This window comes from Prinia subflava, chromosome 8 (assembly GCF_021018805.1).
Source record: "Prinia subflava isolate CZ2003 ecotype Zambia chromosome 8, Cam_Psub_1.2, whole genome shotgun sequence".
NCBI lineage: Eukaryota > Metazoa > Chordata > Aves > Passeriformes > Cisticolidae > Prinia > Prinia subflava.
The window spans coordinates 8165834-8193638 of NC_086254.1; the positions used below are offsets into that span (position 1 = coordinate 8165834).

The window sequence follows — 27805 nt, forward strand, 5'->3', positions numbered from 1 at the left end:
AGCTCCCAGGGCTGTTGGGTGGATGAATTGGTCATCAGGAATGCCATACTTTGGAAATATATAGTTTAATTTGCAGAGGGGTAGCAAAACACGGATTTGTTGTCTCTAAACCCATCTCCTTGGGGTAGGGGCCCCTACCCATCCCATCAGAGGATGCTCCTGGTCGCTCTGCTCTGCTCTGCTGGCTCTTCAAAGTCTCTGGACTGTTTGATGTGTATTTAGAGCTCGGTGGAGCTGGGACTGCTGTACTCCTGCAACTGCCTCGGCCGTACCAGAGAAAGAGATGCTTGTGCTGCTGAGCTGCTGCTGGAGCCGGGGGCCTGTTTGTAATCCCTTCCTCACCGGGGCGGGCAGTAGGATTTAATTAAATGTCTGTGAGGTGCTCTGCGAGCCTCTGCTGAAAGGCCCTGCGTGAGGGCAGTGCCTCTGAATAAAAGCTAGAGACCTTCCCCAGCCGCCGGGAAGGAGTTGGAGCTGAAGCAGCGAGACCCAAGCTGTTGAATCTGAACAGATGTTGGTTCTCCCCCACTTGGGTAGTTCAAAAGGATTATTCTGCCTCTCCCAAAATAAAGGAGAAACACAGGGATTTTAGCAGTGTTGCCAGGGATCTCGGCTCCATCCCCTCATGCTTGCTGCTGGTTGAAAGGTTTGCATGCTGGGCTGGAGATGTGTGTGGAGTGTTTTGGTTGTGGGCTGTGCCCTTGTGTTTCCAGTTCAGCCTCTACTTGCCTGGCCCTCGCTGGGGGTCCCAGCTTGTCCACTCTTTGCTTGGCTGCTGCTGTTGTGTGCAGGAATAAGACAAGCTGAACTGAGCCAGGTTTCAAATGAACCAAGCTGTGTGATGGCGTGGGAAGGAGATGACAATTTCCAGATCTGGTGTCAGATCTGTGAAGCAGATGAAACTTCCTTTGTGTGATTGTTTCAGCCCCTGAGAGCCAAGTGAGTCCAAGCGCTGTTGGGGGTCTGGGTGTCCCCACCCCACTGAGGAGCTCTGTCCCTGTGTCTGCCCTTCCAAGTGTCTGAGCAGCAGCAGCACCCTGGTCCTTGTGCAGACTCTTGTGTCTGGTGGGATTTTCAGCATTGTACAGGTCACCAGAACATTAGAAATATTCTTCCCCTTCATGTTTTTCTGACTACAGTTCTGTCACTCTCAGAGCAAATCAAAGGGCACCAGGCTACAAATCCTGCCTTGCAAGTACTGCCTGGGTGTTTGGCTTGCAGGATTGCTCCTCTTTTATCAGCTGATATCTGGTGTTTTAAGAGGGCCAGGGAGCTGTGCTTATTTGCTTCTGAGAGGCTGATGACTCTGTGAGCTGATTTTTTAGGATGCTCCCTTTTTGATTCAGGTTTGTGGCAATAGAACAGAGGTGCCTGTGTGTGTTACATTACAGGCTGCTTCTAATGAGCTCTTCCCTGTAATCTCTGCTTGGAAATTTGCAAATAGCTGCATGCTTAGGGAAATCCTGCTGGCTTCACCCCATGGACAGAGAAGCAGAGGTGTGAGGGGGCTGGATGAGTGACCAGAGTGGGGCTGTGCTGCTGCCACAGACACAATTTCCAGGTCCCAGCACTCCCAGGAAAAGGGAAAAGCCTCATCTCACACAGCTGATGAACATGACCCTGAGATTGTGCTCTGCTTCCCTCAGCCATTGCCCCCTGCTGCTGCTGTGCCGTGTGCTTCCCAAATCGCTTCGTTCCAGGGTTAGAAAAGACCCATTTTTGTGTCCTACAGTGCTGGATTTCACAGATAGAGACAGGGAAAGGTCTTAATGCCTGCAGCTTGATCTGCTAATCTGAAAGCACGGGAAGTTGTTCCTAGGGAGATTTGCTGCCTGGTTTTCTCAATGCAACTTTGCACAAATAGGGTTTGTTCCTACAGTGAGCTGGAGCAGCTGGATGCCTCCCACCAAGATTGCTGATATTTCGGCCTTTGATTTTGGCGGAGACACACAGCAATAAATTAAATGAGTAGGGGAGTTTCAGAGAGTAGTGCAGATGGTGAGAAACTGAGGCTAAGGGACTACTTAAGTGCTAACGTATGGCACAGCTTCCACTCCTTTCTTTCTTAAAGGAAAGGGAAATGCTATGGGCTGCTGTTCCAGGGATTTGGCCTCCTCCTTGTCTTCAGAGAGCTGCAGATCACCTCTGTTACAGTGTTTTCTTGCTGATCAAAAACGAAGTGTCCTGTGTGTGCTCCTGCCTGTGGCACAGCACTGCCCTCCGTGCCTGTCTTCATCCCAGCCTGATCCTCGTTTGCTGCATACTCGCTTTTCTGCTTTTCTCTCTGGGAAAAGCAACTGTTAAATGAGATTTCTTCTATCTTTTGCTTTTTTCCTCAGTAGGTCTGACCCTGTTTTGCTTTTGTTAAGCTGTGAGGATTCAAGTGAAGCTATTTCATTCCTTTGTCCCTCTCTGCCTGCGTTAATTCCCTGTGTCCCGACTGATGGTTTAATCACTGTGTGTGGCAGGAGCATCCAGGACCTCGACTGGTGTTTATCTCTTAGGTGGTGCACAAAATAGATCCTGGTGGCTCCCAGGATGAGTTTTTGCCTAGAGAGGCAGTTTTCAAACCAGAAGCAGAAGAGCAGGTGGCTGTCCCTGCCCTTCCCTGCAGGCATGTCCCTGCTGCTGTGTGGGACCAGTGGGTCTTCAGGTGGAAAGATGGGAATGTGGTAGCTTGGGAAGAGCCTCCTAGGTTGGGACGAGATGTTTTGGAGAGGAATGGTGGGTGTGAGAGAAGCAGATGGATGGAGGGATGGGTGGAGGGAGAGAGGTATGAGGTCTGGGCTAGAGCAAGGAGTGGTGCCTCACCTGAAAAGTCCCTTTGCTTCAGACAGCCCAGATTTGAATTGCAGGGTTTAGTCAATTTTAAAAATTAAACTCCCTCTGAGCCCTGTGTGTTTTGTGTTGTTCTTTGGCTCAGGCTGACCGAGCAGTGGCCTTGTGTTGAGCCACATCCAGATCCTGGTTTGATGTTTGTCCCCACGAGGATTTGCTGCAGGCTTTGCTGCTGAAACAGTGGAGTCATCTGCATAAACCCCAGTAAGTCTCTAGGTTAAGAGGCCACCAAATACCACCTCTGTCCGTGGCCATCCCTCTAATTATGAAAATAATAACCCCAGGCAGAGTTTACAGCCCTGCTGGCAGCTCAGGTCTGTTGTGCTGGGCTCTGTTCAGAGAGCTGCATTTGAAGGAGATGGTCCTTACCCTGCAGTTGGTTTTGTAGGGCTGTGTGTTACCTCCCCACCATGAGGGCTGTGCCTCCCCCACAGTGACAGGCCAGGCTTGATGCCTCCTCCCCTGAGGACACACAGGTTTGGGATCTGGAAAGGGAAGTGCAGACTTCCCTCACCTCCCTTCTGTCTTCATGGCTCTGCCTTCTCCAGGCTTGAAACTAGAAATGGGATTTACACCTGGCAGGTGGCTGGGGCATAATAAATTCCCTCAAAGTGGTGGCTGCCATCTCTGGTGGAGTTCATCTTCATCTGTTTCCTCCCCTCCTGAGAGCTGGAGCAGGGATTATCCAGAACAAATCCTGTTCCCCAGCTGCCTCCTCAGTGAAGGAGTCACAGGAGCGCCCCATGGAACATAAATCTGTGAGCAGATGACATCACAGGTGAAGGCTTTTAGGGTTTCTTTGCCAGAAAGTGGCAGTGTTGATTGCCAGGCTTAGTAATAAAGAATTTGAAGTTGTGATTCATCACTCAATCTATGTCTTAAGTAGGCAGTAGTAAAGCTTAGGAAAATCTGTGTATGTATAAAGTGTTTCCGCTTAGGGAGCTGAGAACCCCTTAGGTGCAGCAATTACTATTTTACTTAATTGGGATTGAAATAGCAAATGCTCAGAACATGCCAGCTCGTGTCTGTTGTGGGGAAAACTCAATTGCTCAGGAGAAAGGGCTTTTCATCCTGTCTGGAGAAAAATCTATTGAAAAGAGAAATACCTGACATTTTTTAGTCATCTGCTCAAACGCCTGTCTGGGCCCATGGAGGTGGTTTTTGGTGGGGAAAGTCATTTGTGAGAGGCAGCTCCCAGAAAGGAAAAGGGTTCTTTGCTCATTCTCAGACTTGTGGTATTTAGTTTGGTATTTTACTTTGTAATTACTCCAGCAATTAGCACAGCTACAGATTTTTTCTTCTCTCTGCTGCTCTGTGTGTGCTTGTCACATGGCATTTGCTGCCCTGAGGACAAACCTGCCTTGTGCAGAAGCACAGGCTGACCCTGGGGGGGCTTTGGTGAATTTAAGGGAGTCAGGATCTATGTAGATATTGGCTCTGACCCTCTGAGTCAGTGAGAATGTGCCTGGCCCTGAGCTGCTCCTGCACTAGTCAGTGCTTTGCCTGTGTCCACCCACAGCTGCTTAGTGACATTAAAATGAGGAGCAAACAAGCTGTACCTGTGTTTTCCTTCAGCTGTTAAATAATTCCAGTCATCCTTGCACAGCGTTGATGCAGTGGGTTCATGGCCAGAGCGATGCTGAGATCATGAACCTTGTAAAAAAGAAATTAAACTTCTTCTGTAGCTGAGCAGATTGGACATTGTGTCACAGGGATAGATAAGTCCTGCCTGATATGAGCTTGGGCAAACACTTTTCATGCCATTTTGTGTTTTTTTTCTCCACCATTACTCACAGCATTTGCTTTGTTCAGAGCTTCAAGCTATGTGAACCGGTGTGTAATTGCCCTGGAGGGTACATCACACTGACACAGAGCTGCCAGACACCTTCTGATTTCAAAGTGCCATTTACTCACACATTTTCAGTGTTTCTTGTTTGTGCTGGTGAAAGCAGCTCCCGACAGAGAAATGGATATTGGTGTGAGCAGCTCCTGCTGCCGTGCCGAGCCTGTTCAGCTCCTCGGGTGAATGAACAGCCTCATTCCAGCTTCCCTGGAAAGAGCCACTAAAGGACACCACGGGGTTCTTCCCCGCTTGCTTAGCTAAATGTTACTAAAGAAAATAAGTTGATAATCAAGTCCAGTCCTTTGTGTGGGAGGTGCTGTGCTCTCCTCCCACCCTGCTGTCCTTCCCCTCACAGCGAGCAGAGGGTCCCCGCTGTGTTGGAAGAGCTTTATTGGCTTGGTGGGGTTCAAAGATCCTGCAGTGACCATCCAAAGAAAAATGCAAACTCCCAGTGGTCTGATTGCTGTCCCTCCACTCTCCTGCCTTTAGCAGCCCATCTGAGCCCCTTTTCTGCTCAGTTAGGAGCTCTTCTTCATTCTGTTTATGCTCTACTTAGCAAAAGATGTTGGAGCCAGATGATTTTTCTGCAGAGGATTTAATTTCAGTGGAGAGAAGTGGCAGTTTGTAAAACAGTCCATGGGATTAGTGTCACCTCAGCTCCTACATGATATTCCCACCCCCTTCTTTAGTATTATTTCTTTGAAAGCTGAAATTTCCATTGCTGTTGGTGCCCTGCCAGGCACTCCAGCAGGGCATACGTTCCCTTGGATGCAGTTCAAGAAACCATAATTTCTTTTGTCTTATCCTTTCACATCGAAGGAGAGGAGCACCTTCCCTTCACTGCTTTGCTCCTTGGAGCACTGACCAAAGTAGCCATGGATGTTCATCAGTCCACTGGAAATGTGAAATGGAAATAATTTTGGTGGCATGGAAGCTGAAACATTTATGTCCTCAAGAAAATAGACTTGAGCATTTAAAAATAAGTTCACAGTACTGGTAGAGGTCTTGACTGAAGCCTGTGCATGTTGTTGGAGTATCTTTAATTTTGGGGATGTATCATTTAGGTAGATTGTGTTGGGTGAACTGGTGTGTGTGTGCCTCCTATGTGTCCACCTGATTTACCTGATGTCTCCTTAGCCCCACCTTGACTTACCATAATAAAACCACAACAGGGGTTTTGGGGGAAAACCCCTTTTCCTAGAGAGAATACAGAGGTTCAGTAGATTTTCAGAGAAGTTGTATAAGCTTCACTGGCAGGAGAACCAGCCAAGCAAGTCAGCAGTGGATTTGGGATGTTGGCTTTGTGGCTTTTGTCTAGCAGAGCCTGAGCAGCATTTGATGTGTAGACATGTTTTCAGACATTTTGCATGGAGGAGGTGTTGGCAGGTCTGTTGTTAACACCCTCGCCTTTAGGCCAAACTATTGAAAATTCAAGTTCAGCTCGAATCTCATTTCAATGGCTTGGAAGGCTGCAATCTGATGGGCTGAAAAAATCTCATCCAACTCCAACCCTTATTAGGAGCTTAACCTGAAACGCAGCCAAAGCCCAATAAGGGAGAGGGCAAAAAAAAAAAAAAGGCAGTAAAATGGAACAAGAAATGTGCATCCAATTTACAGTATTCCTCTGCAACCTTAATTCATCCCCCTGTATACGTTACGATGCCGTTTCTAATTATGGGATCACGTATGGGTTTTTTCCATGGCACCCCTGCCCTTGCTGCTCCTGGAGGGCAACTGAGGCAGCCCAGTGAAGGACGGGGTTCCATGTGAAGGACCTTGGAGGCTAAAAGAGAGAGTAAAGTGCTGGAATTCCTGCTCTGCTGCTGCTGCAGGGCTCAGGGATGGTGCTGGGTAAATTGCTTTTCATGCACAACGAGGGACTTGATTTCCCAGGTCCCCAGGGTGAGGGTTGAGTTGCAGAAGTGCCGAGCGCTCCTGCTGCAGATGATCTCATGGGAAGTTGTACGTCAAACATTTAAAATGCTGCTCCGTGCTATTTATTTTTTTAAAAGGGAGCTGGAGGCTGATTCTGGAACTGGATGCCCAGGGCTTCTCTGTAACTCTTTTCTTCGTCTCTAAACCCGAGGTGTTGTGAACGTAGTTCTCTAGGATTTTATGAAAATAAATTCAGAATCCTTTGAGAAGAATCCCAGTCTGCAGTGGCAAGACGCCTTCATTTTTGCCTTGGAGCAGCACATGAAAAGTGTGAAGTGAAGAAAGCTGAGTGCTGTGAATGCACAACCAGCCCGAAACCCAGAACTGAGTAATTCCTCTCTAGTTGAGCATCTATTCTTGGTTCTAACTGCGTCAGGACTGTGAGCACACATGGTATGTGGCCATGCTGTAAAGACCCCTGCAAGTGGACTGGATTAAAGCTACAGATACAGCATATTTCCAGCACATCCTCGCTTTTCAGGGCTTGGCAACTGTCCTGTTTTCTTAATTCAGCCCTTCGGGTGCAGTGTGGGATAAATTACAGCGAAGCACGAGGCTACAGGCATCACTCTCCAGCGAACAGAATCAAGGAGGAGGCTGAACAGCTCAGTCCTAAAGATGGTAATTCCTTTACATTTGTGACCTGTAGCATAAAGTGGGAGGTTTTTGGATCATGCAGGAAGTGTGTAGTTTAGGCTGCAAATGCCAGATGTCTGCTTTTGGCTTATCTGAACGTGGCTTGTGTTTGATCTTCAGTCTGGACCAGCGTTGTGTGTCGGAGCCTTGTTACAGAATAACTCCTTGTGTGCATTGAAGAAGGAGGTGGAGGGAGTTGTTTTCTTCCGTGGTTTTATGGAACTCTGTACCGTTGTCTGTCTCCACGGAAGATGTGACGCACGATGGCTTTGCAGCTATGCAGCTGATGGAGAGGCACATAGCTGTGGATGCTGCCTCAGGGATGCTCCAGCAACAGGCTTGGAGAGCCAAGAGGCAGACAGCGTTTCTCCTCCACCTTCAGTACCCTTTGGTCTTTGTTCCAGTTTATTTCCTTCCACCCAAAATGTGGATGAGGAGCTGCAAAGCTCTCTGCAGGAGGAGCAGTGAGGAGAGCCCCGTGAGAGGTGCTGTTGGGAGGAAGGGCAGCGCTCAGCCCTGCTCCTGCAGGGCTGTGCAAGAGTTTGAGCAGAGCTCGCTTCCATCAGCAGATGTTGTCAGGCGTGCACAGGCAAAACCTTGCTCTAATTCAGTAATTATAAAAATTCCTGGCAGAAGCTGTGTGTGACTCAGCTGCAGAAAAATTACTTAAGGGAAAAAGAGAAGTTTACAGAATTAGGCTGACTTTAGCACACAAGAAGGGAAACTGGGACTTTCTGTAAATCCACTTGCTCGTCCAGCTTTAGCCCACCATGTCTTTTCCTGGAGAGAGATGAGACGGGACAAGCAGAGCAGTGAAAGCCCAGGAGCTCGTCCTCCCCTGGCCACAGCTCCCTGAGGCTGACAGAAGAGGAGGGATGGATGGAGAATTCTCTTTCCACTGCTCCTCAGAGCTGGCGTGGCTCTGCCTTGTGGAGGAGGACAGGGCAGCCCCTTCCCTGCCAGCTCCGAGGATGGAGGAGGTGGCAGAGGAATCCAAGGAAGCCTCAGACAGGTCTTGACTTATCTGCAAAGGGTGTTTGCAGCACTGTCTCCTAGGGAAGCTGCCTTTTTTTCCCTTTGTAAACATTGGATTTCATTTTATTTTTGTTAAAACCCACATAACTAATTTCCCTTGGAATCTTTTGCAGGCGTCTGCTCTCAGTGTGTTTTGGCCTCGCTGCCCAGTGCTGGTTTTGAATCCCAGTCCCAGTGGTGGGAAGTTTTTGGAATGAATGCCAGTTGTATTTTTTTCTTCAATAGAATCACAGTGTCCGCCTGTGGGTTTTGAACAAATATCCTTGGTTTTATGTTTGGCTTGCAAGTAGCCAGGATCCAAAGGGTGTGTAGGCAACCACAGAGATTCGGCAGGGATGCAGCTCTTCCCCTTTGTCAAAAATGACTGCATTTTTCTATTTTTCTTTTTTTCTTTTTTTTTTTTTTTTTGTACCCTAGCATGCCCCTCCCTGACCCTGCTGCTGTGCCTGACAGTTCATCTGTGCCTTTGTACGGGGCTGTGGTGCAGGCACCCAAGGGAGTTGTGTGACAGCTCCAGCAGTGAGTAATTTAAAATCACACCTAGGGAGTGTGGAGTAGGAAACAATCCTGCCTGCTGCCTCTGGGAGTGGATGTGTCTTCACTGGCTTGACTTTTCAGGTGGGAAAATAGATTTGCTTGCACTTGGTGCTGAATTTTCTGCCTCCACCAGTTCTGCCTCTCACAGCCACATGAATGTGTTACACTGGCTCTGTATTCCAGGTGCTTTTCAGCATTTCCATTACAAAATCTAGTTGCAGTAGCACCGAGTTGTGTGCAAAATTGCTGTTACTTGTTTTTTTGTTTTATTTTAATACACATTCACTGAGGGACTTCTAAGAACACACAGCTCCCTGGTGTCTCCAGTGAAGCAGTAAAACTGTAGCACTCATCAACTGTACTTTTTATAGTTCCCTTCGTCTGCAGTTTTCTTAGTTCTTTTCCCTTTGATGTTGGTCTCTGTCAGAAAAGAAGTTTGAAGCTGGTTGGATAGGTAATAGCTGGTAGATGTTATAAAGTATTAGTAAAGAAATGGGAAGTGACTGTGTGCTGGTGGTATCAGCAAGAACACCCAGTGAGAACAGTTGATTTTGGTGTTGGGGAAAATCAGTATAAACTTGTCTTTTGCCTGGTATAGGAGAGGGAAGCAGAAATCCTGCAAACAGGTTCGTATCATGAAGCTTCCACAACTGAAGAGCCATCTGTATCCTAGGAAAGGTTTTATTTATTCCTTGGAATCTTGAGTTTTTAGAGCATGTGTTGGCCATGCAAACTCTCAGCTTTGCCATAAATCTGTGTTTTGGCAGTGCTTGTCCAAATGCCATATTATCCAGAATGGAGTAGATAGGGGATTAGAGCAGAATCCTTTCCTATTTATGGACTTCCTTGGGGAATACATGGTAATATTCTTTTAAATGGGCTAAAAGGTAACCGCAACAACCCAAAGCTGCAGGTGCTAAATCTTCCCTGTGGCCCTCCTGTAGATCTGCAGGGGGGATGGAGGGGGATATTTCAGCTTGCAGATCTGAAATAGCCTTTTTCTGGCTTTAACCATCTGCCACCTGCTGAGTCCCTGCGATTCGGAACAGAATCTGGGACTCGTTCTTATTTATTTGTTTATTTTTACAAACAGCCTGGCTTTGGGGCTTTAAATCTCTCCTTTCCTAAGCAAGCACAAGAGTTGAAAAGCATTCATTTTGTACAATCTGTGGAAGCATCTTTCTTGTAGAAGTTACTCATCCTTTCCCCTCGGCTTCGGAGCTGCCGTAGCCGACGCGGGTCCTGCGTATCCGGGTGTCCCTGTTGGCACGGAAAAGGAGGAGCAGGCTGGGTGCCAGGCTGCCAGACGGAGTCTGGAAATGTTCAGCAAAGCTGCTGGCTCAGCCTGTCCTGATGCCCTTCAGCAAACTGAGCAGCAAGGACTTACCCGAGAAGGGCTTTTCTCATCCTTTGGAAGTTGTCAGTAATCCAGAGTGCCGCCAATTCTGTGCCCAGGGTTTGATGTGGCAGGCTCCAGCTCTGCCCAGCGGAGGGAGGAGCTGCTCAGCCTTCCTGGAGGAAGCACAGAAAACCCAATCCAGCTGTGGTAGAGCTCCTGTGGAAGGTTCTGTGCAGGTGGACCTCTTCCTTGGCTGCTTCCTGGCCTGACTGGGCACCTGGACCCTCAGACAACCCTTCCTTAAAAACCACGTGTGTAATTTATAATGTGCAGAGCAAATGCCATAAACTTGATAACTTGAAGACAAAACTTTTCTGTAGGATTGCAGCCTTACAGACCAGCTGGCTCTGGTTTGGTTTCTCAGAGTTTGGGAATTCTCTGGGTTTGGGTGTTTATCCCAGCTGCCCAACCCCAGGCAAGCCCTGGGGCATTGTGTCTGCAAGGGGCCAAGGTGTGCTCCTTTCTCACTCACTGGTGGGGGAGAGCAGTGCAAAAACTGTGAAATACAGGTTTCTTTTGTAAAACTCTTGGTTTTTATTAGGAGCAGCAGGTTTGTTCTTGGAGAAGGGAGCATCTGCTTCATGCAGGGCTCAACATGGCCCATTTTTCTGTGTGCTCACTGAGAAACAACAAAAATCAGCAGCAAACGCATGGCCAGGGCTGCCTTCTCCTTTATGTGCCTGTTTAACTGAATAATACACATGGCCTTGCCTTTGTGTTTACCTTAGGGTTTGTTTTGACATTGAAGATGGATTTTTCCTGGCTCTTGCACACACAGCATGTAAAACCAACACAGCTCAGTACACAGTCAGTGTGTGAAGCCTGATACAGCCTGGGAGCTCAGGCTGTACTTGGATGCACCCCACTGACAGCAGCTTTGATGGTCCTAGTGGGTCCCTTCCAGCTCACGATATTCCACGATTCTGTTCTATGATTCATTGCTCAGTTGCACCCCTCAGACTGGGAAGCTCATCTCTTCTCGTGCTTGTAGCCACTTGCACTGCTTGTCAAACACAGGGGCTTGTTTCAGATTGGTTTTTCTGGAAATAGGGATATTTGGGAGAAGAGAGACCTTGGAGGTATTTCTGTCTTCAGCTGTGGGCCCAGTGAGTTCTTGGTAGCCATGGGAAAGGAGTGCATCTGCACCTACAGCTGGTTTTGCTGTCTCCTTTTAGTACAAAAAAGTTGCCTCCTAATCTTGGGATGGTTTTTGTATAGACTTTTCTTTCAGTTCTCACTTTCTAAACCCTTGGTTCTTACCTAGGGAATTGGAGTTTTTTCCCCCTGTGCATCATAATTCCTGGGAGATTATGTAATTTATCGATGCTGGCTTGTCAGGAGAGACTTGGAAGAAAAGCCTTTGTAGTGTGCTGCTTAGCTGGCTGTATAAACATGAAAGTGCCAGGTTTTTAACTGCTCACACGGCTTTCCTCTGCAAAGCTGTAGCCAAAACACTCCTCTGGATAAAAGGATGCTGAGAAAATCCAGGTCAGGCAGAGTTTGTCTGAGAAGGGGTATAACATTGATCTTTGGTTTAGTTTTATTTCTTGTAACCTCTCAGTAAGAGCAGGGAATGAGGATAAATTGTTTTCATCTCTCAGCGGTCAAAGATTAAGACGGATGAGGCAGTGGGTTGCCTGGAAGAAGCTGTTAAGTAAGAGCCTGGCTGTGACTCCTCTCTCTTGGATCTTGGATGAAGCTGACTTTGTGTTTCCTGCTTCCCAGGCGCACTTCCCCACACTCCTCCTTAAATATCCGAGCTGGTGAGTGATTGCCTTGAGTTTTCTGAGGTCTGTGAACTAAAATAAGTGAGAAGGCTCTGGGAATGAGGCCTCCCATCCCTCACTCGCCTTTCACCTCTGAGCACAGGGGTTTGAATCAGGTGTGGCATTAAATGCACGAGGTTTGGAGCCCCTAAAGTCACATCCTGCCAAACCTCTCATGGGTGATTGGGAGGCCCCTGGCACCTCTGCAATGTTCTCTTGATGTTCTCATTTTGTTAAAGAGCATCTGAAGAAGATGCTGGTTGGATCTGGATGGGAGTTACAGGTCTGGGACTGGACTGATGGTCCCTTGTGTTTTGCTCTGAATGCTCAAGCACTGATGGGGAAGGAATATTGGAGAAATACCCAAGTTTTGCTTGGGTATTTTTTGCTCTGAATGCTCAAGCACTGATGGGGAAGGAATATTGGAGAAATACCCAAGTTTTGGGGCTCCCTGAGGTGCTGTAGTAGCTGGAGTTTTTGAAGCCCCAAGAGAATTCCCTACAAAACACGTGGCTGCTGTTTGCTGCTGTGGGAACAGACAGCCTCTGGTTGGCATCTTTCATGCTGTCACTAAGTGGGGACCAAAGCTTGAACAGACATTTTGACCCTCTGTCCTCTGTACCCCAAGCCAAAGGTTTTGGGGAGGGGAGGTGGTGGGTGCTGGTCAGGCAGGACCCTGGGCACTGGTGCATGGCAGGGTGGCCGCCTTCCTTCTTTTCCTGCCCTTTGAAGTGCTGTGGGATATGTAATGAGCATCTGCCCTCTAAGAGAAAACAGATTTGAGTTCTGAAGTTGAAAAAGGAGGGAGCAATTTTGTTTAATCATTTTCACACAGATCCACAGGCGTTTCTGCAAGAGCGAGCGGCATCTGGTTCAAGGGCAGCCTTGGCTGCTTTGAGCTCTCCTGCAGCTTCTGCAGTCTCAGGCAGAGATTGATGTTCCAGATGCTGTTCTCAGCAATCGGATCAATGGCGTGCTTATTTAGACTTTTCATTTTTTAAAGGGGGGAAAAAAAGTAGATTATACTTGTTAAGATCATCTGAAGTATCAAAGATCTGTGAGGGGTTTTTGTTTTGTTTGTTTCCCAGATTAGGGCCCTGCAAATTCTTTCCCTGGTTATGAACACCACTTAGAAAGCAGGAGGTGAGCTGCCTGCCTTGGTACCTGGTATTCACCCATTCCCTCCCTTCAGCTTCTAGCCACTGCAAGAAAAATGGGATTTTTTATTCCAAACACAGAGTATTTGTTTCAAGGAGAAAGTACTTAAATGCTGTAATGCCTCTGTGCCCTGCACATTGCACTGGCTGTCCTGGTGTGTGCTGTGGGTTATCTCCAAACTTGGTTGTGTATGTGGGAAAATCACTGAGTGGCTGGGGAAGTGCTGGAAAGCTTTGGGGATTTGATTGAAATCTGATGAAAATCAAGGCTGCAGCCTGTTCTCCTCTGCCAGCACCCATTGGGGTGGCTGTAAGAACGGCTGCTGTGAGTTTGTTGCTGTGGTTTTTCAAACCCAGGCTTGTGATTTACCCATTTCCATCCAGCGTGTCCCTCCCAGAGCCCTGTGGTGGTCGGGGTGTTGCTTTGGAGGATGTCACTTGCCAAAGTCCCTGGATTTGGCAGGAGTGCTCCAGGAGTCCCATGGGAATGAGCGTCCTGAACCTCTGTCCCAGCCTTTATCTGCTGCCTTGGCAGATGAGCTTTAATTATGGAGATGACAAAAGCTGGGGTTCCATGGGAGGCTGAGGCAGTGTTTGGCTCCTGGCGTACCCCGGGGCTGTCCTGGGATGAAAGTCTCTGATGGTGATCAGGGAAAGCTGCTCACCAAGAGGAGCAACAGCTCCTTGACCATCTCAGGACAAGTCTGGCTGCTGGGATGGGTCCTGGATCCACACTTGGCTTTTGCTGACAGGAGCACTTGGTGTCTGAGCAGACCTGAGGTCTAGGCCAGGTGTCACATGTTAATTTTCACCCGTTCAGGTTCTGCTCACAGCGTGAGATACAGAAAAAAAATCCCACAAAGTAAGCCGGAATTAAGCCGCAGGTTTTGTTCTCATTAGTGTAAAATCAGAAAATCTGGTGTTTCTGATGCCTCTGAGGAGAGAAGGAGGATTAACTCCCGGTGAATGTAAGCAGAGGATACTTAAAAGGCAAATTGTTCACATACTTTCTTTAAAATTTGCATGAGTGTAGCAAAAGGTCATCGCAACTGCAGTCTCCTCCTCAGATCCTGCCTGCCGGTGGCTGATTGCAAGAGCCTGTTGCTAAGTGTTCCTGGAAACAGAATAAAGATGAAGCAAGATAATTGAACGAGAGGAGGGAGAGGGAAAAGAGGGGAAAAGCTTGGAGCTCGCAGCGGAACCGCAGGGCTGCCAAAGGAGATGAGTGTGTTGGAGTTTGACTCGGTGGCTGCATTCAATCAGTTCTGACCCAGGGGTGGGGAAGGGGTGACTGAGCCTCAAACTTCATGGCAGATCCTTGGAAAAAGTCACTTGGACACAAGTGGATGATTTGCTTGCGTTTCCTGTGGCTCATCCAGTTCCAAATACATTGCTTCCTAGCACTGAGGCTGGAGTGTGGATGGGAAGATAGATCGTGCTCCCATGGTGCTTTTCCTGGATGAAATCTCAGCAGGATGGATTTAGTTACCCTGGGATCACCTCCTGGACAATTCAATAATCATGGAAAGCAACAGGATAAAGCAAGAATGCAAGCAGACAAATCCAGAGCTTGACTAAGGCAGAAAGCCTACAACTCCAGGTGACTTGGGGGGTGTTAGCTGTCCATCTCAAGCCAGGCTACTTGAGGAAACAACTGATGGTGGTTTTGTATGTTGCAGAATCAAATAAACCCCAGTACAGCTCTTTTTTATTGCTGAAAAGACAAGGAGGCAAAACTTCCTGCCTAACTTTGGTCTTTCTCTAGTTGAAACTCTTGTAAAAACACCAGGCTTTCTCCAGCTCTGTGAATCTATTTCCTGGAAACAGTTTTAGTAACTGTTTCTGGAGTGGTTTTTATCATCCCAGAGCATTTTACAAACTGAATATAGTAACAGCTGAAATACAGCCCCATCTGAGGAGGGTCGCTGCCAGCGCACAGAAGTTTTCGGTGTCCTATAAAAGAACACACAATTTGCCTTTTCTTTGCACAGAATCTTCTTTATTCTCACCAAAAACATATGAGGTAGCCCTCCTGCCATGCAGCCCTCTGTGTCACCTCCTGTTTTGATTGTGACTCAGAGATTCAGTGGCAGAGCTGGTGCTGGGTATCCTTGGCTCTCTGAATCCTGCAGCCTCCAAGCCTCCCCCTCCAGCTGGGGCTGGCTGTCAGTAGAGGGAATTAATGTGATGCATCTTATCTGACATTTTGAACACCCCCGTGGGATTCACGTTTCATCAGTTCCTGGCAGCAGCTCCTTGTTTATCCAGGACTGTCTGTGCCGTGCTCGGGGTGGCAGGGGGGACACGGTGGCCAAGGCTCTCACCAGTGTCCTGCCTTCGTCCATATGCTGACCAGAGACTCCTGGCTCTTTGGGAAACTCTATTTTCCCGCTTTCATCCGTGAAGCTTTTGACCTTGCTACTGATTTTTCACTGTCTGTGCTCATCTTCTTAACTGGTTTGGCTATTGCACGATGCCTTAAAATGAAGAAGAGGGAATTGCAGGCTGCTGTCCCATTCCTGATGGCTCTGGAGCCGGGAGCCTCCTGTGGCTCGGTGCTGGGTTTCGGGGATGGATCGGGTTGCTTGCCCTGCACCTGGCCCACCATGTGTGTGTGTGTCACAAACCCCTCAGCCCTGTCTGCTGGCCCCATGCTGGTTGTCCCTCCCCTTCCTCTGTGCCCAGCCCATACCACGGCTCTGCTCCTTTTCCTGTCCCTCCCTTCCCTGTTCCCCAGTTTTGCTGGAGCACAGTGTGATGGAAAAGCTGCTCTGCAAAAGGAGTGGATGAAGAAGTGGCTTCTCCAGCTTCCTACCTGCTGGTTTGTACTGCAGTTGAGCTGTTGGTGCCTCTGAGCTCTGGGCAGCTTTGTTCTGCCCTGGTTTTTAATGTGTACAAGTGATTAATTGCAAACGTGGGACTCTCAGTGGCGTTTTCCCATTTAGAGATCATTGGCCGGGGCAGGTTTGCATTTCCAGCCTTTCTGCCGAGGGGCTGAGTGTCACTTTGGGGAGCAGGAGGGAGGGAAGTGCTCAGCAGGAGAGCATTTTCCAGCAGCCTGTGTTACATCTGTCCTGCCCGTGTCAGCCTCACTCGGATGCTCTTCCCCGCAGGGCACCCAGTGCTGGCTCAGGCCAGCACAGCTCTGGGGCTCAGCTGTGCTGGTGAAGTGATAGGAGGGCAGAGATGCCCTGGAAACACATCAGCATCATCAGTGGTTTAGCCCAGAGCAGTTTTGGTGGGTTGATGTTTGCTCAGGATGACTTGGGGCTCCAAAGGAGAAGCCCCCGTGAGTGCTGGGTCACACAGGCTGTGGGATCCCTTCCACCCCAAGAGCCGAGGAGGAGAGGGATAACTCGGAGCTGTCACTGGCAGGGCTTGCTCTTTCCAGCTGGAGCTTGAGAGCAACTGGCTCTGGTTAGTTCCTGGCATATTTTGATCTGTGGTTAGAGTGAATCCCTTGAGCTGTGCCGCCCTCCCGGGCTGTGAGCAGAGCCTGTTGCATGCAAAGCCCAGAGCTGCCCCCGCAGCCAGGGCTGTGGTTGTGGCCTTTGTAGCTCTGCAGCTGTGTGACCTTTGCATGAAAATCCTCCTTGGGTTGCAAACCAGGAGTGCTGCCAGATGAGATTCAGTGCTGTCAGCTCTGAGACACCGAGATGGATGCAGCTGTAGGGAGGACCAGACCATCCAGTGCAGCCTCTCCCGAGATTTTTCCTGGAGAAAAGTGGCTGCTTTTAGACAGTCTGAGTGTTTGCAGTGATGCAAGAGCTGTGTTGAGTGGAGATTCTTGTAAAGAAGCATCACAGTGATGCGATGGATGAGCTGTTTCATTTCAAAAGGTGCTGTAGAAAAGCAAATTTGCCATCCACCCAGTGGATACCTCAGCAACAGTGAGCACAAGAGGGTATCTGAGATAGTCTTGATAGTTTTACAGGAATCTTCTGTGTATTTGGTCTGGGGGATGTCCTGGTGCTGGCTTGTCACTGCTTGGGAGGCTCCTGGCTGCAGCATCCTGGAGCCCTCACTCCCCAGGGTGTGTTACAGTGCTAACAAATACTCCATTGTTTTCCAGGATTTTGTTGGTCTGATTGTGTAAGGTTCCCTCTCGGATTAACCACTGAAAACAAAACAGAAACCCCACTAATACCTCATTGTGTGCATTAAACAAAACAAAAAAACAAATCCCGATTTCCTTGCTGATTTAAAAGGCTTTTGTGTTTGGTGGGAACTCTGTCTAAGCTCAAGGCTTTTCAGAAGTGTTTGTTTTTTAATGATCCGGGATTGCAAGGTGTTCAGCCTTGAGACTGCTGCCAGCACTCAAGTGAACAGTAGCAGCAAAGGCAGTGGGTAGGAATGTCCTGGCAGCTGTCCCACTTCCAGTGACAGATGAGACATGGGACCAAGGGAGGCCCTGAACTGCAGTTCAACATCCCAGACTCCCACCCCACCCCTCGCCTTTCCTATAAACAGATGGAAAAATATCCCTTTCCCATAGAGAGACAGAAATTATTGTATTTTCTTACTGCCTTTGTGTTTACATAGCTATTTCTTACTCAGTGTTAGTCATTTGGGGGTGTAATTTATAGGAGCCATGGATGATACACTTCTACATGTGTCTTAAAATTTTCCCATGTACGCTTTAACTCCTGCTGCCCTCGCTGCTTTTTGTGTGTTTACAGAAAGAAGAAATGTTTATTAAATACCTTGTTCATGTGCAAGCACCCTTTTAAGAGGTAAAGGAATGTGTGCATGGAGGAAAAAAGAACATTTATTGGAAGTACATGGAGGTGTATTTCTTAGTCCTGGGTGCAATGCTGCATCCTTAAATTCTGCATCATCTTTGGGCTATTCAATATAATTTGAGAAACATTTGAAAAAAAAGATGTTTATGAAAAACATCCTCATAGTGTTGACAGACCAGCCTGTCTGGTGGCATCCTCCCTGCTTGATTTCCTGCCTGTATTGTTATCTGTATGTTTAGTCAAATGCTGCTTCCTCCTGATCCTGAGATCAAATCAAGCTGCCATCCCAGCACCTCTTTGAAACCTGCACATGTGAAACAACCGGGCCAGCTCCCGTGTCTGCTGCGGGCCCTGGGGCTTTGCTCTCCATACATCATGTTAACTGCTCTTCAGCTCTGCTCAAATTAAATGTTTTCCTATCAGATGTGGGCTGCGGAGGATCCAGCCTGTCAGCCTGTGTGTGTGTCAGGGGGAGAGGAGGCAGCTTGTGCTCGGAGCCAGCCACATGCTGCCTTGCCCTCAAACAAAACGCTCAGTCCCTTGGATGGCACAGCCTGGGAAATTGCAAAGTGCAACATCCAGCACTGGGGAAACAGCGTGGTGAGGGAAGAAGATGGGAGGAAACGCCAGGACATGAGGTTGGGCTGGCCCAGGTCCCTCATCCCAGCCTTTGGCTGTGGAGCTGCTCAGGGGAACAAAGAGCAGCCCTTGGTTGCCATGCCAGGAACCTGCAGAGAGGATTTCCTTCTGCTTCGCCTCCAAACCTGCTGCTGCTGTGTTCCCTGGTCAGGAGGAAGAAAAGCTCAGGGTCTCCCCTGTCCCCCCAGCAGCTGTGGGGCGATGTGGGCAGCCACCAGCTGGACCGTGCTGTGCCAGTGTCCCACCGTGGAGCCGCAGCAAGGCGAGGATGGAAGTGACAAGCAGAACTTGCGGGTTGATTTTTTGATTTTTTTTTGCTTGCACCGAGTCATATTGCTGGAATGTCCACAGCAGGTGCTGGCAGGCTGAGTGCCAGGGGAAACTGGTGCTAAGGTTGGTTTTGACTGGGCTTTCAGCCATTGCAGGCAGTGTGCACATGGAGGGGAGCGATGGTGTCCGTATGGGCCAGCAGCCCCAGTGCCCTGTGCTGTCTGTCTCAGCTGTTCACATCAATCTTGTTTATTACAATTCCAAATCCTCCCTCCTCAGCTCATTAACGCTCCCAGAGCAGACATCTCTCTCACCATTGTATTTTGTAATTAGATTTTGATTTACTTTCAGAGGGAAGCAGCAGCACAATGGACATTAATTTATCCCAAGCCTTGCTCGATCTCCTCCGTGTCACGGGGTCAGACCTTGGCGTGCACCATCTGGTCTCCCCCCGCTGCTTGGCTGTGTTGTTCCTTCACTGTGTTCCCCTTCTGCTCAGGGGCTTCCCTGATGCACAGAGGAAAAGCAGCAGTGAGGGAGGGCTGGAAGAGGAGCTTTTGCCCAAGCTGAGCTTGAATCGTAGGGACAGGCGTGAACTAGATTTAAATCGACAGGGAGAGGGAGCAGCCTGTTGTCTGCAGAGCCTGGGTGGCCCCTGGTGCTTGTAAACCCTTTAAGGCACGATGTAAAAGCTGCAGTTTAACACTGTCAGTGAGCAAGGACAGAGGAGTTCCCGCAGCGCTGGAGCACTGGGAATGGCCATGGATATCTGAGCCTGGAGCTGCTCTGTGTGGCAGGGCTGCAGGCAGAGCTGGGCAATGGGCTCTGCTGCTCCCTGCAGCCCTGCACCAAGGGCACTTTTCCACCTGAGTGCTGCTCGTGTGTTCCTCAGACAGACTTTGTGTTTCAGCCTGTGGCTCTTCAATGAGAGACCAGCAAGAGCTGAGCCCATGCTGTAATGGAAACCCCTCTGTGCTCTCACATGGTCACTCATGGGACTGGTTTAAGGTGAGGTCTTTCCAATGCCTCACCAGAATTCTCCAGAGCCTCGAGGGTATTCCCTCTAAGAGTGAATTTTTAGAAATGTGGCTTTACATTTGTTTTGGTACAAAGCAGCAGCCATCCACAGCAGGAATATATTCATTTTATTGCTACCTTTGAGTATTTAAAGTGACTTTGTCTTCCATTGCTGGCCAGGGTGAAGTGTGGGTTGCAAGATGAGTAGAGACCATGTCTGCCCTCTGCCTCCCTGGGCAGTCAGCTCCATGTGCTATGGAAGAGGGAAGTGTGAGAGCTTTTATGGTCCAGTTTCACACAAGAGCAGAGAAATGCAGCCCCCAAGGAGGGTGGGAGGACACTTTCCCAGCAGCCAGGGCGCAGTGCGCTGCAGGCAGTTGTGCTTTATCTCTGCCAGCATTCACCGCTGCAGCTCAGGATTTATGTGAGCGAGTGAATGCGACCAGGACTGATAAATCAATCAGCACAACCAAAAATAGCACCCAGCAGCTGCTGGAAGTGGGGGATCCCTTCCCCACCAGAGTGAGCAGAGCAGGAGGGGATTTCATCCGCCCCGGCCGGGTGCCAGCCCTGCGCAGAAACAGCCGTGGGCTGCTGGGGAGACCTCTTGTCTGACACCTTTATCTGGAAAAATTACTGTGGCTGTCTGCAAATGTCTCCCCAGCCTCTCAGCCAGGAATTCCCAGTCATCAGGATGAGGGGAATCATGGAGCCAGTACTGGTGGGGAGAGCAGCCTTGTGCTGCTGCGTGGTCGATGTCTGGGGATCGCCTCAGCCCTCAGATCTTGAGGGATCTCTGAAAGTCTCTCAAAGCTGGCTGGGGATGGAGTCATGGAGGGAGCTCCCAGGGTTTGTGGTTTCCAGGACATCGTGGTGATGCTTTTGTGCAGGGATAAAGTTACCAGAGGAATCTGGTGACTCTGGTTTTTCCACTGGATGGCTGCACTAAACCACCTGCACAGGAGCCAGGGAAGTTTCTGTAAGTCTGCTCAGCCTACACAGAGTCTTATGAGGGGCTGTATTTCCTCACTCCTTCTCCAGTGGGTGTCCTGGGGTGAGCAGTGACTGTAGCAGGCCTGAACCAGGAGCGGAGGGCGCTGCGAGAGGATCAGCTGCTTTCAGGCTGAATAGTCCGTAGATTATTTCCACATCTGTGTTAGCTTTGGCTTGATCCCACAGATTTGCAACAGCTGTTGGGAAGCGGAGCAGAGATCCCCTCTTTAAATGGATGATCAAATCCTTAGAGTGTGTGGAGTATGTTATTTCTATGTCATCCTCTTCACGGCAGGAAAAACAGCTTTTCAGAGTTGCTGAGGCAGCACTCTGCCCTGCTGCCTGAGCTATCATCCCATCAGCCCGCGGTCTCACAGCAAGTTGTAATTTGCTTTCTGCATCCCACACCCAGCCTGACACAGAATCCTTTGTGAAGTGTGTGGTTGTGCAGGTACCCAGGGATGCCTTTTTTTCTCCTGGATTTCCCTTTCTGCATGGACCACAACCAGTGGGTGTAAGCTGAGTTTGTCCCCTTTGCACAACCCTCACATGTGCAAATCCTTGGCATTTTACCCTGAGAAAAGCTAACTAGCACAGTGGTTTGCCACAGGACAGGTTGGTTTAGGTGGAGATCTGATGTCCTTGCTGGAAGCTGCAGTTTAGGTGTGAAATAGTGGCACAGCGTGGGAATCCTGTAGGGAGCTGTCTTCAGCTTGGCTAAAATGAACCAACCCATTTCCTATCAAGGTTCTGCTCTTTCAGGTCAGACCTGCAGTAAAAGGAGCCATCAGGCTTCCTTCCCAAATGTCTGACAGGCTCTGGAAAGGCTGGGATCTGGCTGATGAGGGCCAGGGTGGTGGGAATTGTGGTAGATCCTGGCACTCCTCCTGCAGCGCGTGCGTTTCTCATTCCCCATCAGCTTTCCTGGCACACAGGGGAGTCATCAAACCAAACTGCTCCCACTTTAAACAGCACATTCCTGGATGGAATTAATATGGTTAGTGCATCGAGACCACTAACTTCCAATTCAAGGCTTTTATAGGAGGCTTCAAATGGCAATCCAGCTCCAGTTGCTTTGTATGCAGTTGTTGTGTTTGTTCATTGGTGTGTGATGCATTTCAGTGATAAACCAGGCAGCAAATCTGTTAAAAATAGGAAGTGCTGCTCAGGCTTTATGAAGCTCTGAAAGTTTTTTGGTGTTACCTGGGCTGGTGAGTTGTGTCTGGGGGCTTTTGCACAGGTGCAGGGTAAAACCTTTCCATTTGAATTGCTTTTTGTCATTCACCCAAGGTGTGACTGAGCATGACATGATGTTCTTTAGGTTCAAGTCTCAGAGCTCAGTGACGGACGTGATCCCCCAGCAGCAACAGATGTCACTTTGACCTCTTTTGATGCTTTTTGACCCTTTTGACACTCACCTGGCTTCATGCTTGCTGGAGGGATTCTCCAGTGGACCCTCACTGATGAGTGAGAAGTGGCAGCTCCTGATTTCATGGGGACAGTGTCTGGATTGCAGATTGCCTGTGCCAGCGATGTCTGGGAAGCCAAGAGCAGTGCCTGCACTTTGTGTCCAGTGGGGCCTGATGGTTTACACATCCTGAGAAGACCCAGAACCAGCTATTGGCAAGAGTTGCCACATGTGCTGGACCTCGTAGACTGCCTGGAGCCAACCATGCCACGCTTGCTGCAGTGCTTTGAGCAGGTTTAGTTGGTGTTGTCCCCTTATCTGGGGTGTTCCAGCCCCATCCCTCTGAGCACAGCGAGTCTGTGCAGCCTCTTGGCTCCAAAGTGCAGACCCTGCTGCTTCCCCAGCCAAGCAAAGCTGCCAGGACCCACCGTGATGCCCCGGGGGAGCTGCTTCTGTATACAAAGGACTTGGCAAAATGAAGTGTAATGTAAGCAACTATTTAAAGAGAGCGATCGGATTGCTAGTTGTAATTTCCTTATTGTTTGCAGCAGCCTGTTAAATGCCTGTGATCCTTATAAAGAGCTTTCCACCAACCTTTAAACTTCACAGAAGTGGGTTTTACCTTCTGTGGTTTGAACACCGTCATTGTGAGGGGGCTGGTTTGCACTGAGCACAGTTTCTTTATTCTTTTCATGCCCAAGGCCATTTGGTTTGCTAATCCATTAATATATCTGTTGAAAATGGAAGGCTGGTGGGTAGGACACAAAACCTTGCCTCTCTCTACGTCCCCAGATCATTCCCATTTGAGAAATGGCATTGCCTTTCTTTGAAATTAAGGACAGTGATCTGCAGAGTTTTTCCTCTGGGAACACGTGGGTGCCATTTCTCTGTGAGATACTGCTGGAAGCAGCAGCACATCGTGTTTTGGTGTCTCTGGCTCTCTGGTGGGCCCCTTCTGTGCTTCTCCAGTGCCTGGCTTTTATTCTCCAAACTGGGGCACGTTGTAAACTCATGGAGCCTGAGGGGCTTTGCAGAGCAGAGCTTGATGTTAGGGGAAGCTGGAGATTAGTTTCTGTCCCCATTTGGCTCTTGGTTATGGTTTGGCTTTTGTTGAAGAGTTTGATAATTCACCACTGGGCTGTTAGGGTTGAAATGCTTGGAGAAATGTGAGGAAAATGAGGTGATGGCAGCAGCTCCTCCATGCGTGGTGGGGAGAGCAGCTCTGCCAGCCCACACCTGCAGGCTGGGCTGTGCCAGCAGCTGTGGTGCTCCTGCTCCTCCTCATCCCAGCCAGCTTCTGTGCATGAATCAAGCTCTAAATTATCCTGTGCCAGAAGCATATCCTGGGGAACGTGAGCCCAGGAGTGTGTGACACCCAGAGGGCTCTGTCACCGATGTCGTGCAGAGCTGAGCTCGCTGCAAAACGCAGTGACCAGGAGACAGGCCCAGCCAGACTGGGATGCCCAAAATGTGGCCATCAGCCTGCGAAGCTGGCAGTGCAGGATGAATGAGCTGGGCCCCCAGGCTGATGTCAAAGCCCTTAATCAGCTCCTGGGAACAAACCTGGGAAGCCCCAGTTGCAGAATAATTTTTTTTTGGTGTTGGCCTTGTGCTCAGCCTGGCTGTGTCTTGGCAGAGGTTGCTGGTTTGTTTAATGAACATGGAAGTGGGAGGGGAGGAAACAGCCAGGAAAGCATTACAAATTGCTTCAGAGCAGTGGCATTAAAAGTATTTGTGCTTACCATGTCTTCTAAACAAAGAGCTCAAAGCATGGCAAGTATTATCCCCATTTTACTTGCAAAGAAGTAAAAGCAGGAGGAGGAAAAGCTTTGCCTGTGCTCAGGGGCAAGCCCACAGCAGGTGTGAGGGTCTCACCTGAGGTCCTGAGGGGATGGTGGGGATGGTGAGGGGCTCTCTGGGCACTGGCCCAGCAGCTCCTCCTCACATTCCTTCACACTCATCCCTGAAGCACCAGCTCAGTTTCTTTGCTCACCTCTGACCTCTGCTCTGCAAGATGCTAATGCTCCAAAATCTTCCTCTTCACGAAGCCAGGTTTACTTCCCTTATCTCCCCTTCCAATCTCTTTTACAGCTGAAGCTGTGGAACAAGTACAGAGTCTCCAACATTCCTTCCCTAATATTTATCGATGCCTCCACTGGGAAGGTGGTTTGCAGGAACGGCCTCCTGGTCATCCGAGATGACCCCGAAGGTAAGGCCTGGAGTCCCCTGTGCCAAAAAAATGTGGACACACAGCTGCCTCCTCATCTCAGTTCATTCTGAATGGCCTGGGGGGAAGGGAACAAAGAACTATTGTCATACTTAAATATTCAAAGCACTGTGCTTTTTTCAGCATAAAATTTTCTGCATCATTCCTGCCAGATCTTGTGTTTTGGTTTTGCTTACTGAAAAGAACAAAGAATTTCCCTCCAGGATTTTTGTCTGGAGTGCTAATGAGGAAAAGGTTAGGCTAACTGAAACATGAAATTTGGATCTTTCCCTAATGGAGACACATGGACAGACAGAACGAGGGCCCAGACTTTCCATATCTTGGGAGCAGAATCCTTCCAGAATACTGAGTGGAACTTTTATCACTGACATCACACTCAGGTTAATGCATTTCTCATTATTTAGAAGTTAAACAGAAAAATGTTACAATTCTCCCTTGCTGAGGTTTGCTGTGCTGGGAGTTGGTGTTAAATCTATCTCCCTCCAATTTGGAAAAACCCAAATGAGCCAAATTGGAAAAAAAAACACCAAGCCAAATGTGCCCTTACTCACAGACCCTGCAGACCCATCAGTCATCTGCTGTAGTTGTCCATCCATTTCTTTTATTACTGGCTCATTGTTTCTTGGTGCAGTAAATACTGACAGAGTCTTTAATTCAGTGGCAGGAGCTGTGGAGCAGGAACATGTTGTGGCCTGAGCCATCTGTGATGTTTCCTCCCCTCTGGATGAACACATGGATGGATTGCCCTGGGAGCTGGCAGCAGATGATTCAGAGCGTGTTTGTGTGTACACACACAGCTTGCTTTGGGGTGCAGAGGGGTAGTGTGAGATATATGGAGATATATGGGTATAAACACACCATCTTGTACATACATATAGCTAAGGTTTATAAATAAAGACATGTATGGATATGTGCAAAAATATGTGGTTAGTATCAGCATAAGGGACAGATTCTGACTGCATTCCTGAGCATGTACCACCCTGCCCTGTCTTGCTAAAATAAACACTGTTGATAAGGAAAAGATGCTTCATCAGGCACAAAACCAGAGCAGGCTTTGTCAAGCTGGAGGTGCTGTGACTTGGGTGCAGCCTCCCTGAGAGAAAAGGTGACCCTGGCTGCAGTGCAGAGCTTGGCTTCCTCACCTCAGGGCAGGGCTGTGGTGGTGCCTGACAGCTGAGGTGTTCTGCATCCCCCTTGGAGGGGAATAAACCCCAGCAAGGTTCCTCAGACAGGATCCCCTGTATCCTGAAGATGGGATGTTTTTTCTAGTGAAGCTTTCCGAAACTGTAAAAGCTGCATGCACATGTTACTGTCTTGTGTCTTCTTTCCACCCCTCTCCCGGCCCCTCCCCAGGTCTGGAGTTCCCTTGGGGGCCAAAACCCTTCAGTGAAGTTGTTGCTGGGCCTCTGCTAAGGAGCAATGGGCAGACACTGGACAGCAGTGCCTTGGAGGGCTCTCACGTCGGGGTCTATTTCTCCGCGCACTGGGTGAGTAGGGGGTGCTGAGCAGAGCACTTGGAGTGGGCTCAGGGAGAGTAAAGACCCCTGGGCTGGTCGGTGCTGAAGAATTTAAGATGCTTTGATCATCATTACTGCAGTGGAGTGTCATCCTCAGCTGGCCCTGTAAGGGGGAGAGTGGTCAGATTTTAAAGATAGAAGAGGTTTTGTTGGTAACTTACAGACCATAAACCCCAGCCACGTTCAGGCACTGCAGCAAAGAGGAGGTCACCCCAGTTCACGGTCACCTGGCCCTGCTGGGTGTGGGACTGGTCCTGAGGAGGGGACAATGTCCTCCCTGTGCTTGTGTTTTGCAGTGCCCGCCGTGCCGAAGCCTCACGAGGGTGCTGGTGGAGTCCTACCGCAAAATCAAGGAGGCAGGGCAGAAGTTTGAGATCCTCTTCGTTAGTGCAGACAGGTGAGGCAGCACTGACAGCCTGTGCAGGCACAGCAGGTTGGCTCTGGCATCAGAAAGGCTCAGAAAAGCTGCCTGGGGCCTTTCCCTCTGCCCTGTGGGAAGTGCAGAGTGGGGTCACCAAGAGCAGTCTGTGCTTCACTTTGTGTCTTGTGGCTCTGGGCTCTGAAGGATGCTCCAGCTGCTGCTGTCACCATGGGTTGGCATTCAGATGCCCCGGAGAATTTGAATTATTTTACTGGGGAAAAACACACCGTGGACTTCTTCGTGAAGGACTGGGGGCTTTAAATTTGATTTAACTCTCTCCCAGCGGATGGGTTTTGGTGGGAGGGATAAAAGGCTTTGCAGGCCAGGTTTTTAAGGAGGAAGGAGCCTGGCAGGTGGAGGGCTCTGCATGCCATGGCCTGTTCCCTTGCACAGGTCAGAGGATTCCTTCAAGCAGTACTTCAGTGAGATGCCCTGGGTGGCCGTGCCCTACGCCGACGAGGCCAGACGGTCACGCCTGAACCGACTCTACGGCATCCAAGGTAGGAAAGGCCACACGAGGCACAGATCTCCTTTCTCCCCTCCCCCTTTTGTTGAGTATTTGTAATGTCTCCTCTTGTTTAACTAAACCAAGAAAACAGCAAAGCAAAGCACAGTGCCCCAGGCAGAGCCGCTTCATGTTTCTGCTCTCCACAAACTCACATTCCTACCACCTGCCAGGCAAGCTGTTAGTTGAAACAGGACTTCCATAAACAACCTAATTCTTCCTGGAAACTTGGAAGCTGATTTTGGCTTGGATGTTTTTTGTCTAATTACCGATTTATTTATTTTTTGCTATTTCTTGAAGGTTTAAATTTCATTTTCTTACTGGTTTATGTAATGCAAAGGCAGGCCATCGTTCTGTGCAGGGGCTGAGGAAGATGGCATCTGGTTTATGTTAGTGACATGAATTACAAAGGAGAGAGTGTTTGATGTAAACCATGGCTTTGCTTTTACTGTACATGCCAGTGCCAGAATTCCAGCAGCCCTGGCTGCTCATAGGGGCAGGGAGAGACTCTGTGTGTCTGTGTGGCTTCAAAGAGTCAGGAAGATGATAAAAGCTCACAGCAGCCTTCCTGGGGGCTGGCACCTTGTTCCTGCAGGGGACAAGCTGCAGCACAGAGGTGTGCAAGGTGACGGGCTGGTGAGGAGATCTCATGTATAGACAAATATTTTCTCCAGTGGTTGAAGGGCCTTGCTGCAATGTGGCTGTTTCCCATCTCTTTCTGTGTGATGTCACAGAATCAGAGAATTTGCTGAGTTGGAAGGGACCTGTCAGGATCATAGATCCAGCTCCTGGCCCTGTGTAGGACACCCAACAATCCAACCTGTGCCTGAAAGCTTTGTCCCAATGCTTCTTGAACTCAGACAGGTTTGGTGCTGTCAACACTTCCCTGGGAAGCCTCTGGGTGAAAAAACTTTTCCTGA

At 49.1% G+C, this 27805-nt stretch overlaps 1 protein-coding gene across 1 annotated transcript in view; it reads left to right on the forward strand.

Annotated features, from left to right (window-relative positions):
* The window catches only part of NXN (nucleoredoxin), a 46869-nt gene that overhangs the window by 9047 nt on the left and 10017 nt on the right, over positions 1 to 27805 (forward strand). Inside the window, exons 2-5 of the mRNA XM_063402778.1 lie at positions 24307 to 24424; positions 25796 to 25929; positions 26256 to 26356; positions 26774 to 26880. Coding sequence (XP_063258848.1) covers positions 24307 to 24424; positions 25796 to 25929; positions 26256 to 26356; positions 26774 to 26880 — 460 coding nt within the window. The remainder of the gene's footprint in view (positions 1 to 24306; positions 24425 to 25795; positions 25930 to 26255; positions 26357 to 26773; positions 26881 to 27805) is intronic.